This window comes from Salvelinus namaycush, chromosome 30 (genome assembly GCF_016432855.1).
Source record: "Salvelinus namaycush isolate Seneca chromosome 30, SaNama_1.0, whole genome shotgun sequence".
Lineage (NCBI taxonomy): Eukaryota > Metazoa > Chordata > Actinopteri > Salmoniformes > Salmonidae > Salvelinus > Salvelinus namaycush.
The window spans coordinates 15263387-15289249 of NC_052336.1; the positions used below are offsets into that span (position 1 = coordinate 15263387).

The following is a 25863-nucleotide window of genomic DNA, read 5'->3' on the forward strand; positions in this document are numbered from 1 at the left end:
ATTTGTAAGGCAGTCTGGGAATTGCCAATATTATCACAATACTTACTGTAGGTGCCGATATGTATTGAGATTTTCACGATTAAAATGTGCAGTGCATTCAGAATGTATTCAGACCCCTTGACCTTTTCCACTTATTCTAAAATTGATTAAATTGTATTTTTTCCTCATCAATCCTAACACAATAACCCATAATGCCAAAGAAAAAACAGGGTTTTAGAAATGTTTGCAAATGTATTAAAAATAAAACACTGAAATGTCACATTTACATAAGTATTCAGACCCTTTACTCAGTACTTTGTTGAAGCACCTTTGGCAGTGATTACACCAAGTCTTGTTGGGTATGATGCTACACGCTTGGCACACCTGTATCTCAAGCTTTGTCAGGTAGGATGGGTAGTGTTGCTGCACAGCTACTTTCAGGTCTCTCCAGAGATGTTCTATCGGGTTCAAGTCCAGGCTCTGGCTGGGCCACTCAGGGACATTCAGAGACTTGTCCCGAAGCCACTCGTGCGTGGTTTTGGCTGTGTGCTTAGGGGTGTTGTCCTGTTGGAAGTGGAACCTTTTCCCCAGTCTGAGGTCCTGAGCGCTCTGGGGCAGGTTTTCGTCAAGGATCTCTCTGTACTTTGCTCTGTTCATCTTTGCCTCGATCCTGACTAGTCTCCCAGTCCCTGTAGCTGAAAAACATCCCCCACCGCATGATGCTGCCACCACCATGCTTCACTGTAGGGATGGTGCCAGGTTTCCTCCAGAAGTGACACTTGGCATTCAGGCCAAAGAGTTCAATCTTGGTTTCATCAGACCAGAGTATCTTGTTTCTCATGGTCTGAGAGTCTTTAGGTGCCACATTTTCATACTTGAGTAAAAGTAAAGATACCTTTTTTAAAAGAAAATGACTCAAGTAAAAGTGAAAGTCACCCAGTAAAATATTACTTGAGTAAAAGTGTTTGGTTTTAAATGTCCTTAAGTATCAAAAGTAAAAGTATAAATCATTTGAAATTCCTTATATTAAGCAAACCAGACGGCACAATTTTCTTGTTTTTTTTAAATTTACAAATTGCCAGGGGCACACTACAACACTCAGATGTCATTTACAGATTAAGCATTTGTGTTTAGTGAGTGTGCCAGATCAGAGGCAGTAGGGATGACCAGGGATGTTCTGTTAATAAGTGTGTAGACCATTTTCCTGTCCTAAGCATTCAAAATGTAACAAGTGCTTTTGGGTGTCATGGAAATTGTAAAAAGTAATTTTTTTTAAAGGAATGTAGTGAAGTTAAAGTTGTCAAAAATATAAATAGTAAAGTACAGATACCCCAAAAAACTTTAGTACTTTCAAGTATTTTTACTTAAGTACTTTCCACCACTGTCTGGAGGTCTGTCAGTGACCATTGGGTCTTTGTCACCTCAGTGACCAAGGCCCTTCTCCCCGGATTGTTCAGTTTGGCCGGGCGGCCAGCTCTAGGAAGAGTCTTGGTGGTTCCAAACTTCTTCCATTTAAGAATGATGGAGGCCACTGTGTTCTTGGGGATATTCAATGCTGCAGAAATGTTTTGGTACCCTTCCCCAGCTCGTGCCTCGACACAATCCTGTCTCGGAGCTCTACGGACAATTCCTTCGACCTCGTGGCTTGGTTTTTGCTCTGACATGTACAGTCAACTGTTGGACCTTTTTTTATATAGACAGGTGTGTGCCTTTCCAAATCATGTCCAATCAATTGAATTTACCACAAGTGGACTCCAATAAAGTTGTAGAAACATTTCAAGGATGATCAATGGAAACAGGATGCACCTGAGCTCAATTTGGAGTCTCATAGCAAAGCATCTGAATAATTATGTAAATATGGTATTTCTGTTTTTAATTAAGAAAATTGCAAAAATGTCAACCTGTTCACTTTGTCATTATGGGGTATTGTGTGTAGATTGATGAAAAATATTAATTTCATCCATTTTATAATAAAAAAAATTATTTGACCTTTATTTAACATTTACATTTAAGTCATTTAGCAGACGCTCTTATCCAGAGCGACTTACAAGTACATACATTCATACTTTTTTTGTATTTAACTAGGCAAGTCATTGTAAATAAGAATATATTAACTGACAGCCTAGGAAAAGTGGGTTAACTGCCTTGTTCAGGGGCAGAACGACAGATATTTACCTTGCTCGGGGATTCTAACGCTCTAACCACTAGGCTGCGTGCCGCCCCAGAATAAGGCTGTAATGTAACAAAATGTGGAAAAACTCTAAGGGTCTGAACTTTCCGAATACACTGTATTGCGGTTCATTTTTGTCGCGATAAAAGTGCTATTAACAGTTGTCTCACTATTTAAAAAGATGGAGAACAAGCTATAGGATGAAAAATACTGTAGTTCTGACGCAGGTACAGCTGACCAGCGCTAGCTAATGCTACCTACCTACTGATTTAGAATATCGATATAATATTGCAATATGTAACTGTATGGATTTTCCCCCCTATTACTATTGGTGGGTGACTTGATATGGTTGCGACTGCGAGGGAGGTTTTTTTTTGTGTTAGATGTGTGGCTGTGATTATATAAAGGACTCTTTGGACCGACTCCTTTAGATTTCATGCACCATGCTTGTTATATCGAAGGTTCTTTGAGTCCCTACTTCAGGCATTCCTTTCCTCAGTTTAGATTTAAATGAAAAACATGTGCAAATCTCAGACAGAATTGCACAGCAAGAGAAGAAAAAGTCTGTTCCTCTTCAGATACTCTGCTGTTTTGAAGCTCCAGTCTCTCGTAAAGTAGGCCAATGGCGTGGTGGGGAGTGTTTGTGTAGTGGGGGGTGGTAGTCTTTGTAGGGTAAGATTATGGTATATTTGTACTTTAGGCCAGGGGGGATAGCTAGTCTGTAGGATTTTAGATTCTATTTAGATAATTTTGTATACATTTTGTAAACTGTAGTCACTCAGGTTGCGCTGGGCAAAGTAGAGCTGTTTAGCAGACCCATTCTGAGCCTGTGAGGCTACATGAAATTAACCCCCCCGAATCTCAGAAGGGGTTATTAGTGACTAAGTCTAGTCCACATATGAACATTCCAGACAGGCTCTTATTATATTACCTGCCCATTTAATATCAGTCACCACCACTGGGCTGGGTAGAGCTGATCCCCATTGAAGGGGCTGTGTGCTGGGAACTGTCTGCCAGGTGTGCTGGTGTAATCTCTCGTGGACAGATTCTCGTGGACAGAGGGTTTTCATCATTGATTATTTGGATGAATCAGGATTGGGTGAAGGCGGTGCTTAAACTGATGCATTGATTTTCAAGCCTGTGTTCGGATGATAAGCGGTTTCCACTAGATTCCACAGCCACAAAGGCAAATTCATCCCCAAAATATTTGCTTTTTGGCCATTTATCAACACATGAAATTAGTGGAAGGGAGGGGTTTGGACGAGAGTTTCCGTTTGCGAGGGAGGAGACTTTGCTGCCTAATCACAATTGTTAATGGCGTCCCCCCCAGAAGTAAAACAAGAAATGACAAACTTTCACAGTATAATTTTACTTCTGGGTAACCAAGATTGATTGTGGTGTGCTTGTGGCGAGGTGGTTGTGTGTGTAGTGGTCCGGCACTTCTCAATGGAACTGGTTTAGTTGGTGTCATGTCTCCTTTGGACCTGTGTGCAGGTGTTTGCGTGGGTGGTAATGTTTGTTGGCTGATCAGTTGGGTGGTAGTGTTTTGGATTTTGTGTGTGTGTGTGCGCGCGCGCGCCCCCCCTTTACTGCAGCTTGTTAACTCGCTGATGCACAGGCCCCGTTAATGGGGCGTCTCGGCAGAAGTAGCCCTGCATCTTTTCCTACTGCCTAGAGTAAATATTAGCTTTCCTCTGGCCACATGCTCTATCCTCATGTCTCTTCTCCTGTCTGAAGCACTTCATCCTCACTGGGTTCACAAGCTGAGAGAAAATATAACATCTGTCCTGTTTGATTGTTAGTATAATGCACCACACACATAAATAATAATACGAAACGTATTTATGTCCCCTATTTGGAGAAAGTAGTTTTAGTGTGTATACTTCTTAGAGCTTCTCACTACTGCATGGACATGAAAAAGTTCAGCCTAGATAACAGAACCTCCGATGCAGACTTCAGTTGCAAGAGGAGTATTATTTGTTTTCATGCTTGAAAAGCCAGGGCACTGAATGTTTATTTTTCAGATATTGCTAAGATGGTTCGCCGTCAAGCTGTTACATGAAAGTCATGATTAGATTTTTGGAGCTCTAGAAATAGTGATTCCATTTTTATCAACAAGCAGATTAAAAACAAAGGGAAACCAAGCCATGTTTCTTAGTTATTTACTTGGAGGAAACATTTAATTCACAGTAGCAGCATGAAGCCATATGTGTGTCTTTTCTGTCCGCCTGGCTCTTTACGCTGAAAAAGTGTGGTGGAACGGATACCATTTCATTTTTTAAATTGAATTATTTCCACTCTCAACCCCTTCACACATGCTCACACACATGCGTACATTTGCAGTCTATTATTTAAACATTGCACCGTAGGACTCAATGACTGAAATTGCATGTTAATTTTGAACAGCAATAACTTTCCAATCTGATATCTATGCTGCACGCTGCCTCTGTTCCCAAGGCCAACGACGGTCCAGCGTTTCTATAACGTTTGTCTTGCTTAAATGGGTCCTGGGGAGTGTGACTTAATTAAAAGCTTAAATGATATTCCCTCCTAGTGAACACTAGGATGAGTTTTTCCTGTGGCTACTGAGCTACACTCCACCAGCTCTCCTCTCTCCTCTGTTCATAGAAAGTCTGTTTTCTCTTTGGTGATTTGAATTGTTGAACAGACTTCAACATGTTTTGTGCAAGCTCCATTGAATTGTGACCTCCGTCTAACCATTTCAACTGTCAAAAAGACAGAAAGAGGACGTGCTCCTTTTTAAAAGGCTTTTTACATTTAATTACGTTTTTGATTGAGGCCATTGTGTGGCTTTATAAATCTGTCTTACATTTTCTCTGATTTACCTTTAAAATCGAACTTTCACTCCATCTGGATATTTATCCAGTGAATGTAGCGTGAACCTCTAAGGACAGTTTTTCATTGTGCCAAAACATCTCAATAGACCAGCTATTATTCTCAATACTGTTGAATTTCAGACTTGTATGGAATGTTAACGCTCGATACAGCAGTCAACTGTTCAAATCTGGTCGAGATGATAACTTTTGTGGGAAACACACCTGTGCATCCCACAAAAGTTAACTCACTATACTGGCACAACATTAAATGGAAATATTTAGTTTTTTTTTTTCTACCAATTCTCCATTAGGGTATGCAGGCTGTAAATCAATATATTGATGTACAACATCAACAAATTGAAACAAATCATGTTTTGTTACAGCCCCATTCACCATGAGGCCTGCTGAAAAGTAGTGTTGATAGTTGGAGTACTCAGTGCTTTGAAATAGACTGGACCATCTCTCCTAAAGTACAGATGGTCACATTAATCTGTGAAGCGTTGCTTGGTCATGGAATATTCTAAACATGGTTTTGTATAAACTTTAATTTACAATCCAAAATGGGTAAATAATGTTTGAGTTGTCACAAAGTCAGTATGCTCATTAAAAAAGTATTTAACACTCTGGGCCTTTTGTGAATTTCCCTTACATTACAACTGTCACCTCTGTACAATTTAGAGTATTCTCACACTGTTCTTAATGGTCTTGGACTGTTTGTTCAGTGTTTGTGCGAGGCCAGCTGTTTGAGCCCTCAAAGGACCAGTCAACTTTAACCTTTGACCTTTACTCACCCCCTAACTATAATGCCCTTAAACACTATGCACTTCAACATTGGAGGACGATGTATTGTGTCAGTTATTTAAAACGTGTGTTGAGTCAAGTTGCCTTTATGCATAGTTTCCCCTTTTCACTTGACTGGCCACTGTGTTCCAAAGCACAACACTGGTGATGTAGAAGAGTCCCATCTGCTGAGTTGTCAGGTGCTCAGCCGTATTGATCTGGCTGTAATTGATTATGATAGTCTGAAGATAAAGGCTTCTGTTAAACCGTGGCTGGGCTTTTGCAGGGCCCTGTAATTGCATATGCACGCTGTCCCTGTGCTTATCTCCCTGCTTTCTCCCAGCACCATACAGCTCGGTCAGCTTAAAGACCTCAGCAGCACGGCGAGTTATGCCTCCAAGGACACTCCTCATCAACACCAGAGACTGACAGCCTCTGCAGCAGTTGTGCTACAACACTGTAAACTTTTACACACCGATCCACTCCATAAACTACACTGGTGCTCCTGCTGCTGGGGGTAAAGGGGTGTCCTGTCCTCCACTTAAACTTAAATAAACCCAGTGGGTTTGGTTACACGACATGCTAACAGATTGGGTGCGTGTGTGTGTGTGGCTGCCAGTGGGCTCCCACCCTCACCCCCAAACCATTGACCACCACGAATCGGAACACTTATGTTTTACCCGCAACTATACACACAAGTTTCTAAATACTTTGGCCAGAGTTTAGTTATTATTTGGTTGCTGCAGTTATTGTCATTAAAATGCCAACATTTTGTCACCCAAGTCTTATCTAAGTCAGTTGTTCTTGTCAGCGCTATTAAATCCATTACTGTAAACTGTTTTCAGAACAACACAAGCAGGCAGTTTACTGTTCTGAGAGTGATACGCCCTGTCAGACAGTGCAGAGAGAGGAATTTGGTATCTTGTCCGGAATGGGCTGGTATGTGGATAAATGAGTGTGCTGTAGAGGGCCATATAAGGTTTCATAAACACACCGTTTATCTGGCAGGCGGACGGATGCAGTAGTATGGTGCTGCCGGAGTGAAGGAGAAGTTCTGTCAAAGTTGTAAGAAAATCAAATAACGTTTTATTTGTCACATGCAAATACAACAGGTGAAACGCTTACAGTGAAACGCTTACTTACAAGCCCTTAACCAACAATAAGTGTTAAGTAAAAAATAAAAGTAACAAATAAATAAACAGCACCAGCGGCTATATACAGGGGGTACTGGTACAGAGTCAATGTGCGGGAGCACCGGTTAGTCGAGGTAATATGTACATGTAGGTAGAGTTAAAGTGACTATGCATAGATTATAAACAGAGAGCAGCAGCAGCGTAAAAGATGGGTCTGGGTAGCCCTTTGATTAGCTGTGAGAAGAACAGAATGCATGTCTGCTCAATGTGTATGGCTCCCAAACCATTTATCTCAGGTAATACATTCATGTTTTGACTGGCATGCTCATCTAATTAAAGTTTGCCTGTCTGGGCCATGGTGAATGGAGGGAGGTAGGTATTTATTTGTATAATCTGGTTAGATTTGGTTGTTTTTGCTAATCTGAGAGGCGTATAATCTGGAGTTTGGGGTGCTCTAATCTGGAACCAAAGACAGACCCACATTAACAACCCACTTGAGCAGACTGGAAGGAGAGTGTAAGAAGGAAAGATGAGAGGATGGTGGATGAGAGAGAAAAATGACTCCTGAAAGAGATGATGGAAAAGAGGTACCGAGAAGGCGTATTATTCTGGCAGACTGAATGGCAGAACAGACCAATCTGCAGTGTGGGCATATAGGCCCGGCTTGGCCCAGCCCGCCTGACCATTATTAAGGGAAACTGCCTGTTAGCGCCAACTGCAGCCCAGTGCAGCGTGGCCTGGCTCTCTCTCTCTGCCACCTCCCTTAGCCCCTGCCCTCAGAGCAGCAGCTGAGACGAGGTGTGGCTCCCAAGACATTCTCTAAACCTGGAGGAGGCATTTATGTTCCAGTGCAGAATGTAAATAAGGTGGGAAATCATTTCTGGGAGATGTTATATTTTTAACTTGTTCGTCTAATGGCAAGTATGTATTTCAAAGTTTGTTGATTTTATAATAAACTTAACCTTAAGAGGTTAAATCTTGGTTGTTTCTAGAAATATTGGCCATTGGCTGACCTCTGTACTAATCAAGTGACTATTGTGCTTCACTTGGGAAATGAATGTAAAAAATGGAGGCTGTGAATCATTTTAGATGTGTTGAGTCAAACACATTGTTCCAGATCCATACCGGTCTTTACTCTTTCCACAAGCGCTGCTCTATAGCCATTGGAGCCGCTCTAATCACCAGAGGTATTCCCTTCCTGAGCTCATAACTCCTTCTGGAATAGAGAAACTTTTACTTCACTTTGTTCCCATTAGGCCTGCCCCTCCAATTTGTCTCCAGACATTGCGCTTTTTGTAATACCTAATTGTGTCTACAGTCTGAAGATGCCACACCTTATGATAAGTGCATTCCCACAAGGTAAACATGGCAGGGCTCGAGTAGAACGAACAAACAACCCAACAAACATGCAGTTATTTCGGAGCCTGTTGCTCTGCATCCCAATGAGGCTGATGGATTAGCGCTCCGCTCCAGTAATGGGCTGAGAGGAGGAGTGCCAGAAGTCCCATTCTGCTTTCATCAGTGGCTCGCTGCTTCTCACATTTGTAATGGTGTCTGAGCCGGCTGTTTTCCACATTTTCCTTATCTAAACTTCTTTGGTGTGTAATTGCAGTAAATGGCCTGTTTCCCCCACAACCGACTAGTTAAAGTTTACTGCCCGAACGTGGATGCCAGATTAGATGGATGACAATAAGGCTCTTATGTTTGGTTCACAAATGCAGACACGGGGCTAAAATAACCCAGGGGGCTTTTAGTCGTGGTGGAATGGGTTTATGTTTGAGTGTTTGAGTCCATCCGTTTGTAAGTTTACGCGTCTTTCCAAGAGTGTGGTGTATTCTTGATGTATGTGTGTGTGCTCTGCTTGGTCCCTCCGAGAGCGGAGTACTCTCTGACTTCTACTGAAGGGGCAGGGGTCATCTTTGAACTAATTGGGTTCACCTCGCTCTGGTCATGACATTCTGGGGTCACACTGCTTTCAAATGTCAGCCTCCAGCCGTGTTCCATGCCAGCCAGTCCTGAGAGCAACAGAGCATCAATGCCACAGCCTCTCTACCCATTCAACCATCTCGGCCGTAAACCTTGCCAAGGACTGTCCACCCACACATCTTTTGAGAACCATTCGTGAATTCACCTTTTGTATACAATGACAGTACATTTCTCACATCCTGACTAAAGTCAGCGGTGAGTGTTATAGAGTTAGGACATTGTTATTGCAGTTTTTAAGCTCTGCAGTTAAGAAGTTGTATTGTAAAGGCCCTTCAGTGAACTCACTTCTGATGTAGCAGAGGAGAGGGCTGGGGTCTTTCTGAATGGTTGATGATCTGGAAAGGACAGTAACATTCTGTGATGTAGTACTCTAGGACAGTGTGGCGTGATAAAGGGTGTTTGAGTGTAATCACAGACCGGCCATAGCGTATGGCAGCAGTCAGTCAGAGACTACGCATGGCAGAAGCCTAAAACCCCTAATTGATTCCATGGTCATGTTTTGAGTTAACATTTACTTGATGGCGTGCTGCTGTGCGTTGGCTTCCAAAACATTCCACACTCTTTCAACTGTCGCCTAGCAGCATTGAGGTTTGGCACGAACCGTCATGACTTCAACCCATTATCTGATTTTTATCAGTGTCAAACTCTCAGGCTTAAACCATTTCTCAGACCTCTATTGAATTCTAAGGCCGCAGCGTTGGAGAATTCTTAACCGTAATTTCCAGGCTAATGAAGCACTGTAAAGCGGATGGGCGATCTTAAGCAGCGATCACTTTGGCTGAATCAATCCTGGCTGCTTTGTTTCACGCGTCCCTTTTACTTGGTGTTGATGTGATTTAAGAGCTGCCTTAATGGACCCTGCGGCTCTCTGTTGAAGCCATATCTACATATCTCCCCCCTCCACCTCCCTCAAGTCTTTGATCGAAGCCCACCCTCTCAGGCTGTTATCTAGGCTCACACACAATGGGGCCCTCAGCGCTCCAGGTCTTCTTCCCTTCTTTCTTTAGCATCCGATCTCTTCCATCTCTGGACAGGACAATGGGCTCTGTGGAGACGCTCATGCTTATGTGATGTCAGCATTTTATTCCATTTTCATCTCCCTCTCTCATGAGTTTACATTCTGTTCTTATTCACACACACACACACACACACACACACACACACACACACACACTTCCCCATCTCTTTTGTGGTGGTGGGTCGGGCTCTGGGAGGCATCTCATTGTGAATCATGTCTTATGCTCTTTCTGGGTTATTGCCTCTCTATTTTCTGCTGGCTGTGTTCTGAGAGGGGGGATATTTGTGTTGACCTGCTTTGAGCCGGCCTGTTTTCTGGGATTTAAATGGGAGCAAGAGAGGCTGAACCCCCCCCCCCCCCCCCCCCCCCCAGAGTGGAGGAAGGGTGTTCTATTTCCCCTCCACTGCAGCGTCTAAACGGTACTGTACTGACGCTGCCAGCCAAGACAAAACGGCACAGTCACTATGTGGCCTGAAATACCCCAGCCTAAATGGTCAACTTGGTTATATAAGGGCCATACTGTAGCTGGGTCATGCTAGGCCTATTCATTCAGAATAGTCCTTCCTAGCCATGTCCCAGCCCTAGGCTTTGTCACAGCCAGGATAAACATATTGTACTATTTATTATTACATAGTCTGCCAAGATTCAGTCTGAAGTCATTCTCTGGTTTTCTAAAGCAGTGCCCTCATTTGGTGTAGACATGTTATGATCCACCTACAGTACTGTTAATGCTGTAGACCTGTTATGATCCAGCTACAGTAGTGTGTTAATGCTGTAGACATGTTATGATCCAGCTACAGTAGTGTGTTAATGCTGTAGACCTGTTATGATCCACCTACAGTACTGTTAATGCTGTAGACATGTTATGATCCACCTACAGTAGTGTGTTAATGCTGTAGACCTGTTATGATCCACCTACAGTAGTGTGTTAATGCTGTAGACCTGTTATGATCCACCTACAGTAGTGTTAATGCTGTAGACATGTTATGATCCACCTACAGTAGTGTGTTAATGCTGTAGACATGTTATGATCCACCTACAGTAATGTGTTAATGCTGTAGACATGTTATGATCCACCTATAGTACTGTGTTAATGCTGTAGACATGTTATGATCCACCTACAGTAATGTGTTAATGCTGTAGACATGTTATGATCCAGCTACAGTAGTGTGTTAATGCTGTAGACATGTTATGATCCAGCTACAGTAGTGTGTTAATGCTGTAGACATGTTATGATCCACCTACAGTACTGTTAATGCTGTAGACATGTTATGATCCACCTATAGTACTGTGTTAATGCTGTAGACCTGTTATGATCCACCTACAGTAGTGTGTTAATGCTGTAGACATGTTATGATCCACCTACAGTAGTGTGTTAATGCTGTAGACATGTTATGATCCAGCTACAGTAGTGTGTTAATGCTGTAGACATGTTATGATCCACCTACAGTAGTGTGTTAATGCTGTAGACATGATATGATCCACCTACAGTAGTGTGTTAATGCTGTAGACATGTTATGATCCACCTACAGTAATGTGTTAATGCTGTAGACATGATATGATCCACCTACAGTAGTGTGTTAATGCTGTAGACATGTTATGATCCACCTACAGTAATGTGTTAATGCTGTAGACATGACACATCTAACTGGCAGGCTTTAGTTAGCTACAGTGATTTATACACTTCCATTCTTTCTAATGAAATCATTAATTGGCCATTCAGAACCCATCAGGCTGCCATTAGGTTGAGCTCTGCTCATTCACAAGTTCTGGGTGGGCGGTTCAGCACTCTCTCTCTCTGAACATTAAGCCTTTTTCATTTTTGATTGCTGAGGGCCTCATTTGGTCTTTCTGGTCTGACAGTGCTCCAACTTCACACTTCCTGTCTCTGGCTCTGTCATTCTTAGCGGGGGAGGGATTGATGCCCAGCCCAGCCACACCACCAGACTACCGTCTACCATCACATGCTGCTCTGTCATTAGGAAAGGTGCAGAGGGCATATGGAAGGTTGACTCATCAACACTGTGTGTGTGTGTGTGTTTTCACATATTTAGCCCAGGACTAGAGGTGTTATTGTGTGGTTATAATAATCTCTGCACCCGCAATGACTGGACTGAGGGCAGAGGATTATGGGACAGACATGGCCTGTGCCCTGTTTAACCAGGTCGCTGTGTGTCAGACAGTTTCTCTTAAACATACGTGCACTGTACACACACTGTGTCCCAAACCATCTTACTCAGTGAGGTCACGGCCAGGGCAGCAGCTGTGATCCTGCCGTTGACCTTGTTTTAACCAGGGCCCGTAGCGCTCCGCTACCCTCCGTCAGGTCGTTAGTGCAGCTCGTTCTCAATTAGTGTCGCTGTAATGCTGAGCTGTAATGCTGCGTTGTTAGGCCCTGCTGGAGTACACCAGGTTAGAGACTGTTCCACATCTGCCTCCCTTCCTCACTTGGTAGAGTACTGTACAGGATCAGCCTGATATCATTTCTCTATGCTATTTTCCAACTGTGTGCGTTCTCCTTGACTTCTTTTCTGAGCTAGTCCATGCACTTGTGGCAAGAAACTTCTCTACATTGCGGCACTTCCTTTTTTAAACTTTGTCTGAGCTTTCTAGAGAAGGTGTCAAAGCAGGGCAGGTAGTTTCCTCCTGAGCTCTGAGAGCAGCTGAAGTGTGCGTGTGGGTGTTTTGTGGTACAGTAACTCAGACAGGGTATGTTTACTGCAGCGCTGTCACCCCCTCAGTCTCTCCAGGAACTCAGCTGTAACTCATGAAAATAGCTGTATAAACAATGCTAGAGGGATTACATATACTGTTTGATGATGAATACTGGTGATCAAATTCCTTGACTTAATGGAATCACAATGAGATGAATGGATTCCTATGTATATTTTCATGAATCCATAAGTCAGAATGAATTGGCTGTTTCATCCTCAACTTTAACACACGTGTCAAACTCATTCCACGGAGGGCCGAGTGTCTGTGGGTTTTCGCTCCTCCCTTGTACTTGATTGATGAATTAAGGTCACTAATTAGTAAAGAACTCACCTGGTTCTCTAGGTCTTAATTGAAAGGAAAAACCTGAAGACACTAGGACCTCCTATGGATTGAATTCACTTTAACAGGACATATTGTCTGGCTTCTGTCTTCACACCCCCTCATGTATAATACGGGTGGATTTATATTTGTAAAGTATCTAGTGATCTATCTTCAACATCAGATTTGCAACTTTTCTGTTTACACTAGCCTGGGATGTGGTGTGGCCAAAAACCACATTCCTGTGTCTTGTGAGTGCAGCTATTAGCATACCGTAAATATCATAGTATATAAACAAACAAAACAAAAATTGCTATTCAAACTATACAGGAGCTTCTCAACTAAATCTTGTTGCACACTTGATTTAATGCAATGATTCACAAATGTGTGGATACTTTTAAAAGCAAAAATGCTGTCTGCTGGTATAAAGGTAATTCTTGCAGGTTCATGTGGTGTGGGAGAGCCATTGTCTTTGCACTGTACCACTCAGAGGGGGCTATGTCTCCAACACTACCGTCGGAGCAGGATTCCCCTCAGGGTTCCCCTTTAGGAAAATGTGGTGCCGGACATTTGACCGGCAACATTTGAATATACCGGACATTTGAGAAATTCTCCGGACCCATATGCATTGGGTGCGTAACCTGATTAAGGCGTCCACCCACGGTGCGCAGAATGACAGAAATCACATTTAGAATATGGTAATTTATATTAACGGAACATTTAAGTTGAGGATTCAACGATGTGCTGTCCTTACCGATTCTGATGTTCACTTTGAACATGTAACTGTCCATATTTACTCTTCCTCAGCCAACAAGACGAGTAACAAACAGCAAAATCACTGGCATATGTCAATCTACTATAGTAAAGAAGTTTAGGCTGCCTATTCTATTGGTCAGCTTGTCGAGAAAGAAATAGCCTATTTCAAACGGACTCTGGGACAGTTGTGGGACGATAGATCCCAAATTCATACAACCAGTATGCCTAGGCTCAGTGGCGATTTTAGAATGTAGATCTTGGTGGGGCGAGAAAAAAAAGAAAGTGGGATGCATGCCAGCAAAGCCACTACACAATACATTCATTGCACTATAACGGTGACAAGTGGTGCCCACAAACTGTTAGGGCCTACATAAAACTGTACCAACAGCAGATGCACGTTGTCAATATAACTATTTGTTCAGCACTTTTGAAATGTACAGCGACAGTATTCATGTACACCGAGGAACTTAACTTTCCACCTTCTCCACTGCTGTCCCGTCGATGTGGATCGGGGGTGCTCCCTTTGCTGTTTCCTGAAGTCCACGATCATCTCTTTTGTTTTGTTGACATTGAGTGAGGTTATTTTCCGGACATCACATTCCGAGGGCCCTCACCACCTCTCCGTAGGCTGTCTCGTCGTTGTTGGTAATCAAGCCTACCACTGTGGTCTTGTCTGCAAACTTGGAGGCGTGCATGGCCACGCAGTTGTGGGTGAACAGGGAGTGCAGGAGAGGGTTGAGAACGCACCCTTGTAGGGCCCCAGTGTTGAGGATCAGCGGAGTGGAGATGTTGTTTCCTACTGTCGTGTCTGGCTATGCCGGATTAAGTGATATGACATGCTATTCTATAAAATAATTTCTCTGTAATTAATATTACCTGATTAAACTAATCATGTAGATGTAATTAACTAGAAAGTTGGGGCACCGCAAAAGAATGTTTATAGAGCTGTTATCTTCCGAATAAACTCTTAAAGACCTGGTCATCTTTTACCTCAATAGCAGTCAATATTTAATCGCCGCCTTATTCAGTCTCATCTGAAAGTTGTAAATTCTTGGTTATCTTCACGAACCCTGGCTAACAAGTTGAATCAGCAATACAAAATTGTTTTATTTATTTACTAAATACCTAAATAATCACACAGAATTACATCTACACAGAATGGATCATACATTGATTACAAATTATGTCAGAGCCAACATGTCAATTCAAATAGGCTTTTCGGCGAAAGCAAACACTGCTATTATCTGAGGATAGCAACAGAGTAAACAAAGAGAGAAGCATATTTCAACCCTGCAGGCGCGACACAACGCAGAAATAAAAATATAATTCATGCCTTACCTTTGACGAGCTTCTGTTGTTGGCACTCCAATATGTCCCATAAACATCACAAATGGTCCTTTTGTTCGATTAATTCCGTCTATATATATCCAAAATGTCCATTTATTTGGCGCGTTTGATCCAGAAAAACACCGGTTCCAACTTGTGCAACGTGTCTACAAAATATCTCAAAAGTTATCTGTAAACTTTGCCAAAACATTTCAAACTACTTTTGTAATACAACTTTCGGTATTTTTTAACGTAAATAATCGATCAAATTGAAGACGGGATGATCTGTGTTCAATACAGGATTAAAACAACCTGTAGCTAGCTTTCTGGTCACGCGCCTCTAACAAACAGTACACTTCAAGTGACCCTCGTTCAAGATGGCCGTTCTTCTTCATTACACAAAGGAAAAAACCTCAACCAATTTCTAAAGACTGTTGACATCCAGTGGAAGCGGTAGGAACTGCAAGAAGGTCAATTAGAAATCTGGATTCCCAATGAAAACCCATTGAAAAGAGTGACCTCAAAAAAAAAAAAAAATCTGAATGGTTTGTCCTCGGGGTTTCGCCTGCTAAATAAGTTCTGTTATACTCAGAAATGATTCAAACAGTTTTTGAAACTTCAGAGTTTTCTATCCAAATCTACTAATAATATGCACATCTTATCTTCTGGGGATGAGTAGCTGGCAGTTGAATTTGGGCATGCTTTTCATTCAAACGTGAAAATGCTGCCCCCTATCCTAGAGAAGTTAAGTACCAACGCATATTTTCAACTGGTTGGATTACCGAAATATGGTTCCGTTTCCCACCTTTTGATGTTACCAGACTCTCTGTTACAAAGGCTTTACAAGAGTCAACTCTATAAAGTAGAGAGAGAGAAAAGGGGAAAGGTATTTATGGGGGTCATAAACCTCCCCAACAGGCCAAAGTCATGACACTATCTTCACCACCTGGGGGTGGCCCGTCAGGAAGTCCAGGACCCAGTTGCACAGGGTGGGATCGAGACCCAGGGTTTGGAGGGTACTATGGTGTTGAATGCTGAACTGTAGGCAATGAACATCATTCTTACATAGGTTTTCCTCTTGTCCAGATGGGATTGTGGAGTTTGTGATTGTGATGGCGATTGCATTGTCTGTGGACCTATTGGGGCGGTAAGCAAATTGGAGTAGGTCTAGGATAACAGGTAGGGTGGAGGTGATATAATCCTTGACTAGTCTCTCAAAGCACTTCATGATGACAGATAGTCGTCAGTTACCTTAGCTTTCTTGGGAACAGGAACAATGGTGGCCATCTTGAAGCATGTGGGGACAGCAGACTGAGATAGGGATTGATTGAATATGTCCGTAAACACCAGCTGGTCTGTGCATGCTCTGAGGACGTGGCTAGGGATGCCGTCTGGGCCGGCAGCCTTGCGAGGGTTAACATGTTTTAAATGTTTTACTCACGTCGGCCACTGAGAAGGAGAGCCCACAGTCTTTGGTAGCTGGCCGTGTCGTTGGCACTGTATTGTCCTCAAAGCGCGCAAAGAAGTTGTTTTAATTTGTCTGGGAGCAATACATTGATGTTCCCGACGGGGCTGGTTTTCTTTTTGTAGTCCCGTGATTGTCTGTAGACCCTGCCACATGCGTCTCGTGTTTGAGCCGTTGAATTGCATGCTTTCAGTGTTACATGCTTTCAGTTTTGTGTGAATGCTGCCATCAATCCACGGTTTCTGGTTAGGCAAGGTTTTAATAGTCAGTGGGTAGAACATCTCTTATACACTTCCTTATAAACTCGCTCACCGAGTCAGCGTATACATCAATGTTATTGTCTGAGGCTATCCGGAACATATCCCAGTCCACGTGATCAAAGCAATCTTGAAGCGTGAATCGGATTGGTCAGACCAGCATTGGATAGACCTGAGCACGGTCGGTTCCTGTATTTGTTTCTGCCTATAGGAGGGGAGCAACAAGATGGAGTCATGGTCAGATTTGCCAAAAGGAGGGTGGGGGAGGGCCTTGTATGCTTCGCGGAAGTTAGAGTAGCAGTGGTCGAGTGTGTTACTCACTCGTGTACTGCAATCGATATGCTGATAGAATTTAGGTAGCCTTGTTCTCGGATTAGTTATGTTAAAATCCCCAGCTACAATTAATGCAGCCTCAGGATATATGGTTTGCATAAAGTCGAGTGACGTTCCTTGATGGCCGTCTTGGTATCCACTTGCGGGTGGATATACACGACTGTGACGATAACCGAGGAAAGTTGTCTTAGGAGATAATACGGTCGCCATTTGATTTTGAGAAATTCTCGGTCAGGTGAACAAAAGGACTTGAGTTCTTGTATGTTGTTACAATTACACCATGAGTCGTTAATGATGAAACATACACCCCCGCCCTTCTTTTCACCAAGAGATGTTTGTTCCTGTTGACGAGATGCACTGAAAATCCCATTGGCTGTACGGACTCCGGCAGCATGTCCCCAGCTAGCCATTTTTCATCTGAAACAGAGTTATAATCCCGGATATCGCTTTGGAAAGCAAGTCTTGCCCTAATTTCGTCGACTTTGTTAACTAGGTACTGGACATTAGCGAGTAATATACTCGGAGGCGGTGGGTGGTGTGCGTGCATCCGAAGCCTCACTAGAAGACCACGCTGGCACCCTCTCCTCCAACAGCATTGTTTTGGGTCGGCCTCTGGAATCCGTGCAAATGCCCTGGGAGGTGCAGACAGGATCTGCTTTGGGAAAGTCATATTCCTGGTCGTTGTGCTAGTAAGTTGACGTCTCTCTGATATCCAATAGTTCTTCCCGGCTGTATGTAATAACACAAGGTTTTCTGGGCTAACAGTGTAAAAAATTATACATAAAAAAATAATACTGCACAGTTTCCTAAGGACTTGATGCGAAGCTGCCATCTCTATTGGCGCCATCTTGTTTGTTTGAATGTCAATACACAATAGGCTGACTGGGGAGATGATTTCATACAGTCACAGTCCAGCGATAAGAGCTACAATGCTAATATTTGCAAAAACTCTTCAGTTGTCTTCTGTGGGTGTCACCGAGTAGACTGCTACCCAATTGTATTGCTTCACATTCCAACCTTGTTTAACATTATCTAGTCTAAATATGGCATGATTCCACCAATTGTAACCTTCTGCATCACTTTAAAAGAGGTACTTTTATTTTGAAGGCAAACCGCAAATTACACTATTGTGCGTAGTCCTTGTCATAACACATAGCTACCTGGCCGCTTATAACGTTAGCTTTGGGCAACAGGGTTAAGTAGCTGGCTAGCTATTTATTTTCATGAACTGAAGTTCAATTTCAATAGGCGAACAACAATTCCCTACCTAGCTAATACTTACTCACACGGATTCCTAAATCATTGCTAAGAATAATGAAAATGACTGCAGTTTCTAATGATCATTGTTTTCAGGCAGGTTGTATTGGTGCTAGCTAGGTACCAAGCAAGCTAGCTAGCTACCCCAGAAGTTGCGGTCGAACAAATAATGCTTTATTACCAACCCACTATTGTAAACACATTGTTTGTGGCCGTTGTTTGCTTGGTTGCAGACTTTTTTTTGTACAGCTTTGCCAGTGCTACTGATAGCGTTCTTTAATAGAACTGTGTTATTTGACGTGTCAAATGAAAAGCTTATTTAATGCGTCATAGTGTTATTTGAAATGTATCCTTTTTGACACGCAAAGACCCAAACGGCATTCCATAGTATGTCGTGAAGCTAATAGCAATGACGCTATTATTGTGTAACCGGTAGGGCAATATCTGAAAAATAGCGCACTTGGTAGTGTGTACCGGTGCTCGAACAGTCGCGAAAGCCAACCAGTCACGAAAGCCAACATCACCCACGACAGAGAACGGTTGATTGTCAAGGGCAGTAAATTCCATTATCTTGTCGTTTCTGGATTTTGCCTTTTGAGTTGTCTCGCTGAATTTTTAAAAACTCTTTCAAATGACTGTTCAACTTGTTGACCGCTCGATCCACACAGCAGACATTGTGGGCTTGGTTAGGAATGCTGTGTTGTACGTGTAGCGCAAAATTACATTATATAGATATGCACGTCAGCTTTGACATCGGTTTTGCACACTGGCGTTAAACTAGACAGGGCCTATACCAATGTAGGCATTTTTAGCTAATATCGTCCAATTCCGATATGTTCACCGATATATCGTGCATCCCTAATTAAAAATGATTTCCCAGTAGCTTGTCGGTTTGATTCATGATGATTGCTAGCTAAGACTTTGAAAGTAAGATGTTGACATGATCAGTCCAATCAAAGCTACTGTACATATAATGTGATTTGATGTAATTTTTTCTCTGGCCAATGAACTTGAGCCTTCTTGGAAGGGCACTTGTAATATAACTCAACGGTCATCCAACTCGGAATTCGAAGATCCCTGAAATCCTGATTTGACCTCCTTCCCAGTTGTCTTGAAAGCACAAGACTTCAGCAGCAGTGCTTGCGCTGTATGACAGATTTTTCACTCAAAGGCTCTGTATCTGTATGCTATAAGGGTGTGATAAATAAGATACATAACGGATAAAATGTACACGCACCAATTTAATTCCACTCAATTATGCAAAGTAACCTATAGACCAATTTAAGCATGACCAGTCTAATGTATTTACATGGACTGGTATTTCCGTCAATGAATAGGCTGAAAAGCATTATTTTACATGGATTTTTTTCTTCTACCTGCGCCAATTTTATTTATTGGCTTTTCTATTTTTTGATAGGGCGAAAGCCAGCTATTACCGGGTAATGGAAAACTTGTCCCGGAAGTAGTGTGAGAGACATCTCTTAAAGAGATTACATTTTTAACTACACAAGTATCTCTCCTGGACCTAGTTTGTGTCGTAGAAGTAGTGTAAAGAGCCCCCTTGCAAATTGAAAACCTTATCTCCCTAACATGTAGTGATGCTGATACACTGATGCTGCATCAGTGATGCTGGGATTAATGACTGTTTGTGTGTGTCTGCAAGTATTGGGTGATAGGATTATTAATATTATGTGTCTGTCTGCAGGTATTTGGTGACATCTATCACTTCCGGCACCGTTCTGTGGAGAAGAGGTCTCTGTCGGATCACCGAGGGACGCACGTCCGTCTACAAAAAGAGCCTCAGGTAAGACGCCTTGGGAGGAGGTGTGAGTGTGTGTAGATTATGTTGGGTGGGTGAGTGTATCAAAGCGGATGAGGAGGTTGAGAGTGAGTGTGCAGCAAGAGCGGGTGGAGGGATGTGAGTGTAGGGGAGGATGGGTTATATCAATAACATGACTTCACCAGCCGCAACAGAGGGTGGGGGTTGGATTGGGCTTGTTGAAAGATGATTCATTAATCTAGAGTCATACTGTAATGCACCTCCCATTAACAACACAGCCAGTGTGAGAGAGGTGAGAGGTGATGGAGGGCAGTATGTGAAAGAGGTTGAGAGTCACTGTACTGTAGCTAGGTTGGATTTGTTAACTTATATTCCATAACATGACTGGCGGAGCCGTTGGTACTACATCACCACCTGTGGAGCGGCCATTAGGCAGGCAGTGGGGGTAAGGGTCGATGCAGAGGGGACCACGGTGAGCTAACAACCACAGGGCAGAGTGCCAGAAACCTGAGCTCTCATTTATCACCTGCTTTTAATGGATGTCTCGGACACCCTACAGCATCTGCCTGGTCTGTTTCCTTTCCCTGCTTTATGTTAGGGCTGGGAGGCGAGAGCATGCTAAACATGCTACTCACATACACACACGTATACAGTGCTTGGCTATACTGTGGTGGCTAATGATCTCATTCTCAAACCACCTCTGAATAGATTAGGTTTCCAGTTTGATTTCTAATGCCTGTCATGTCTGATTTCTCTTCCACTCCTATTGTGTGTATGTAGTGTGTACTGTGGATGTTTGAGTGATGGGGCCCTGTTTAAAAGGTCTGTGATTAAGTGTCGCTGGGGCTGTGTGTAGTTCTCTCCTGATCTCGCATTTCCCTCTGTAGCTCTTTGGGCTCTGGCTGTGTTTCCATGGCTGTGAAAGTCGAGCGTTAGTACTGCGGCACAATGAATGTCCTGCCATCTGCAACAGCCGTTCAGAACCGCTCCGCTGTTTGTCACTCAGCGCAGCTCAGGTCCAGATGGGAAGATCAGAGAGAGAGAGAGGGCTTGTAACGCAAACTCAGACTCATGTCCAGGAAAAGTTAACATGCACGTGCAGATATGCATACACAGTCACACTCACCACTAGTTCCTCCCCTGACTAACTAATGTTGGTGCTGTTGTGGGCTGGTTCTGCTAATGGGGGCGGCTGGCAGTTCACATGCTGTACAAAACACAGCTTTAAAGGTATGCAGGACCTGCTGATTCAGAGGTACTCTTCCCCTCCCATGTCCAAGAACAGACATGTGTGTGATTGAGTATGCTTTCTTATGGGGGTGACTAGGTGTGAATGAGCAAGACCTGTGGTACTAACTGACATCCCCTGGGAACCCACAATTGAAAATCCCCTGTAACTATGGAGTGTCATGGGAAGTCCATTGTGTGTTAAGGGAAGTGCTACTGCAGTCTGCCAGTGGACATCTCCCCTACCCAGCCCTGTTCCTGTAGAGAACCCATGTTTTGGTTTCCCAGCGTTATGGGAGGTCATTCAGCCAGCGAACTGTGTTTTGTCTTGAGCAGGCGCACGGTGGGAAAAGCGTTGTGTGGCCTATCTCCTCTTACCCTTAGCAGCACAGCACCAAAACAACACTGCTCCGGCCCCAACCCCACTCCTCCCCTCACCACTCAACTGATGGGATTTCCTCTCTCGCCGCCGCTCCATTTCCTGTTGTTGAATTCCTTTTCTCCCTGAGCACCTCAAAGAAAGGGGAACCTCCTTGCACCTCCCTCCCTCCTCTGCTCAGGTCAGCCGTGTGGCCCACAGCAGTCACACTGGGGGAGATGGATCTCAAACAAAAGCAGCAATAAACCCTGCTCAAAGACCCACATTACTGTGGACTAAACGGCCAGGGACTCTGCCAAAACTCAGTCTGGCTGACAGACCCCGCTGATCGGGGAGCTAATGCCTGGGCTTGGCCCGGCTGCTCATTCACATCTAATGGTGATGCATTGCTCTAATATTGTTGCTGTTGTAAGACCATTGCTGTAGTGAAATTGTGTTAGGCCTAAACGATATACCCATAGAAATGCCATCAATCCAGCCATCAGTATTACCTCAAGTTATTCCTGGTCAGGCCATGTGGTCAGGGAAAACTGGACCTAATCATTTTACAATCCATACAGCTACCTTTACTACAGCAATGTAACACTACAGCCATGCTCTGCCATGGTAATAGTACTCTAGCTGTGGTTGTTGCTTTGGTGTGAGCCTAAGGTTGTGTTTTGTTTGGTTGTGTTCATGTTTGTATATGGAGGAGAAGAGAGCAGGAAGGAAGGCACAGAGACCTGTCTGCTCAGTATCTGCTGGACAGCAGCGTTTAACCAAGCAGCCGGGGTCCTGTATGTGAATGGTCTGGAGCGAGGAGAAAAGCTGTCTCAGATAGCTGGTATCCGGGCCCAGTTATAATGCAGATCTTATCTGTTAACTGCTAGCTGTTCCCTCTGTTCTGTTCCACCTCACTCGGTCTGTTTAAGAATTCCCGGAGACTCCCTCTCTGGCTCGCTCCGATTTTTCCCTTTTCAAACATTTGCTTAATTATCTCTGTTAGGGAAACTTTGGCAAAGGCCTTTAAGTGTAATTAAGTGTAACATTGGAAACGTCTGTCTTTCTTGACTGAGGATCAGATGGTAATCTGTGGTAAACTTAAACTCAGAGACAAAGTTAACTTCTCTTATTGTGTTGATTTTAAATCATCCATTCAAAATGTTTATTCACTCCCTGTCTCATATGAAAAACACAAGCCTCATTAATGCTGTTTCTGGGGGTGATCCGTTAGGATAATTTGAAAAGAGCAGTCCTATGGAAAGGATTGGTTGGGCCGTGTGAGTTTTAGCCTTCCCATCCTCAAATCAAATGTTAATGGTCACATACACATGGTTAGCAGATGTTAATGCGAGTGAAGTGCTTGGGCATCCTCTATGCAGTCAGGCGCTACTTGATAACCCTGTGCATCTTAAGAGAGGGGATTTAGCTACTCTGGGATGCTATCTTTCATGACTGACCTGTTATAATCAATAACCTCAGAGATACTGACCCCCTCCCCCAGGCTGACGCTGTCTGAGCTTAGCAGACTGTTCATTAACAGTCCAGAACCTCCATTTCTAATCTCATCTCCCCTGGTTGAACTGGATGGAGGTTTACCATCTGGAACATCAAGGTAACAAACTATCAACAGTGTTCTTTCTGGTTGTATTGTGGTTGGCAGAGTTCATGAAAGCAATGACAGGCTCCATTGGCCAAATGTAGACTGTAAACAGTGTTGCCCTGAGTTACCATAGAGACTGTTGTTTTCATGGAAAGTGAGTTTCTCCCTAATGTGCCATGTGTGTTCTCAGTACACACACCACATAGTGAGCCCAGTACCGGCAGCTAATCTGCATGCTTGACTGAGTGTGCTTGAGCTGTGATTAAGGGGTCTTGTAGCAGGCCTTGTTAATGCCTTGTTTGCAGGAGAATGAGCCCAGACTGTGGCATGGCACAATTACAGGGGTCCTCTCCCTCCCTCTTTTGGCCCTCTCACACTCCGCATGGCTGACCTAGCCTCATTCTGTGGCCGCCAGTAAATCGCAGAGTAAGAGACTTAACAGTCAGGGGGAAACCATGTTGCTTCTGGCCGTACAATATCACCGTTTCCTTCTTGAACTTTATTTTTGATGTCCCTGGTCGCCTCAGTCGTCATTATTCTGTGGGGAGCTGGTGAGTGTAAAGCTGATGACTGGTCTGTGGGGAGCTGGTGAGTGTAAAGCTGATGACTGGTCTGTGGGGAGCTGGTGAGTGTAAAGCTGATGACTGGGTGAAGAGAGGAAAGCAACACTATCTACTCTGTTCCATGACTGCAGCCTGGATTAGAGATCAATGGAAACTGTTGCTTCCTGACAGGAAGCCACGTGGACTCATGGGTAATGGAGTGAAGTCGGATGGTACATCTCAATTAGAGGTCGACCGATTATGATTTTTCAATGCCGATACCGATACCGATTACTGGAGGACAAAAAAAGCTGATACCGATTAATCGGCCGATTTATTTAAATAAATAAAAATCTAAATATATATATCATACACACACACACATTTTTGTAATAATGACAATTGCAACAATACTGAATGAACAATGAACACTTTTATTTGAACTTAATATAATACATAAATACACACACGCACACAGCTCTGTAGTGACAATGATACTGAAGAATCTGCTTAGGAGACAAATACTCTCAACTGTTTGAATAAAAATAGAGTTTAAGTTACCTGTGATGAATGTTGAAAACAAAAACTTTAATTTCTATATGCAGGAAATCCTATTTTAATAATGGGCATGGTAAGAATTGACAACCAAAGTGCGAGTCATAATTCCCATGACACCTAGCAAAATCTGAAAAGCGGTTCCTTCCTTTTTCCATTTATTCCATAGGATATTTTTAGATTCACGTAAAATAAGGTCTGTGTTTCGTGTAGGCTTACATCACCGTGCCAATTTTATAACTGTGTAGATATCCATAGGACAAGGTAACTCTGATCAATATTGGCTAAATATAAGCGAAGATAAAACAAAATTGTAGAGTGGATTTATGAAAATATGTTGACAAACATTACCTTATCCTAGTGAGATTTACACGGGTATCAAAACGTCGAAGCGGTTTAAGCCTGCACGAAACACAGACCTTATTTGAAGTAGATCAAGACATTCTCTATGGAAGACATGAACGGTAAAATAACGAAGGAACCCCTTTCAAATTCAGCCGCAAGTTATTACAGGAATTATAACGCGTCGACTATTTCTCTCTAAACCATATACCTTTGACTAATCCGAAAACTATCACCTCGAAAACAAAACGTTTATTCCGTTCCGTATTTTATCTAACGGGTGGCATCCATGAGTCTAAATATTCCTGTTACATTGCACAACCTTCAATGTTGTCATAATTACGTAAAGTTCTGGCAAATTAGTTCGCAAAGAGCCAGGCGGCCCAAACTGTTGCATATACCCTGACTCTGCGTGCAATGAACGCAAGAGAAATGACACAATTTCACCTGGTTAATATTGCCTGCTAACCTGGATTTCTTTTAGCTAAATATGCAGGTTTAAAAATATATACTTGTGTATTGATTTTAAGAAAGGCATTGATGTTTATGGTTAAGTACACATTGGAGCAATGACAGTCATTGATTGATTGTTTTATATAAGATAAGTTTAATGCTAGCTAGCAACTTAGCGAATGCAGTAAGCTAAGGTAACAGGCAGGCTCCTCGTGGAGTGCAATGTAGTCAATGCAAGATTGGATCCCCCGAGCCGACAAGGTTAAAAATCTGTCGTTCTGCCCCTGAACGACGCACCGTTCCTAGGCCGTCATTGAAAATAAGAATGTGTTCTTAACTGACTTGCCTAGTTAAATAAAGATTAAATAAAGGTGTAAAAAAAATAAATATGTTTTTTTAAATCGGCGCCCAAAAATACCGATTTCCGATTGTTATGAAAACTTGAAATCGGCCCCGATTTAATCGGTCGACCTCTAATCTCAATAGTCTAACGTAGCTTCCTCATCTCCTTTCCATTGCCTGCACTGACATTAACTACTTGGTCACAATCCCGGATCCGGGAGCACCCCCATCAGTAAAAAAGCTGACTAGCATAGCCTAGCATAGCGTCACAAGTAAATACTAGCATCTAAATATCATTAAATCACAAGTCCAAGACACCAGATGAAAGATA

At 43.0% G+C, this 25863-nt stretch overlaps 1 protein-coding gene across 3 annotated transcripts in view; it reads left to right on the forward strand.

Moving 5' to 3' along the window:
• LOC120024852 (furin-1-like) overlaps positions 1–25863 on the forward strand; it is a 100560-nt gene that overhangs the window by 37070 nt on the left and 37627 nt on the right. For all 3 annotated transcript variants that reach the window (XM_038969175.1, XM_038969174.1, XM_038969176.1), the window contains one exon: positions 20036–20134. In XM_038969175.1, the coding sequence (XP_038825103.1) occupies positions 20036–20134 (99 nt within the window). The remainder of the gene's footprint in view (positions 1–20035; positions 20135–25863) is intronic.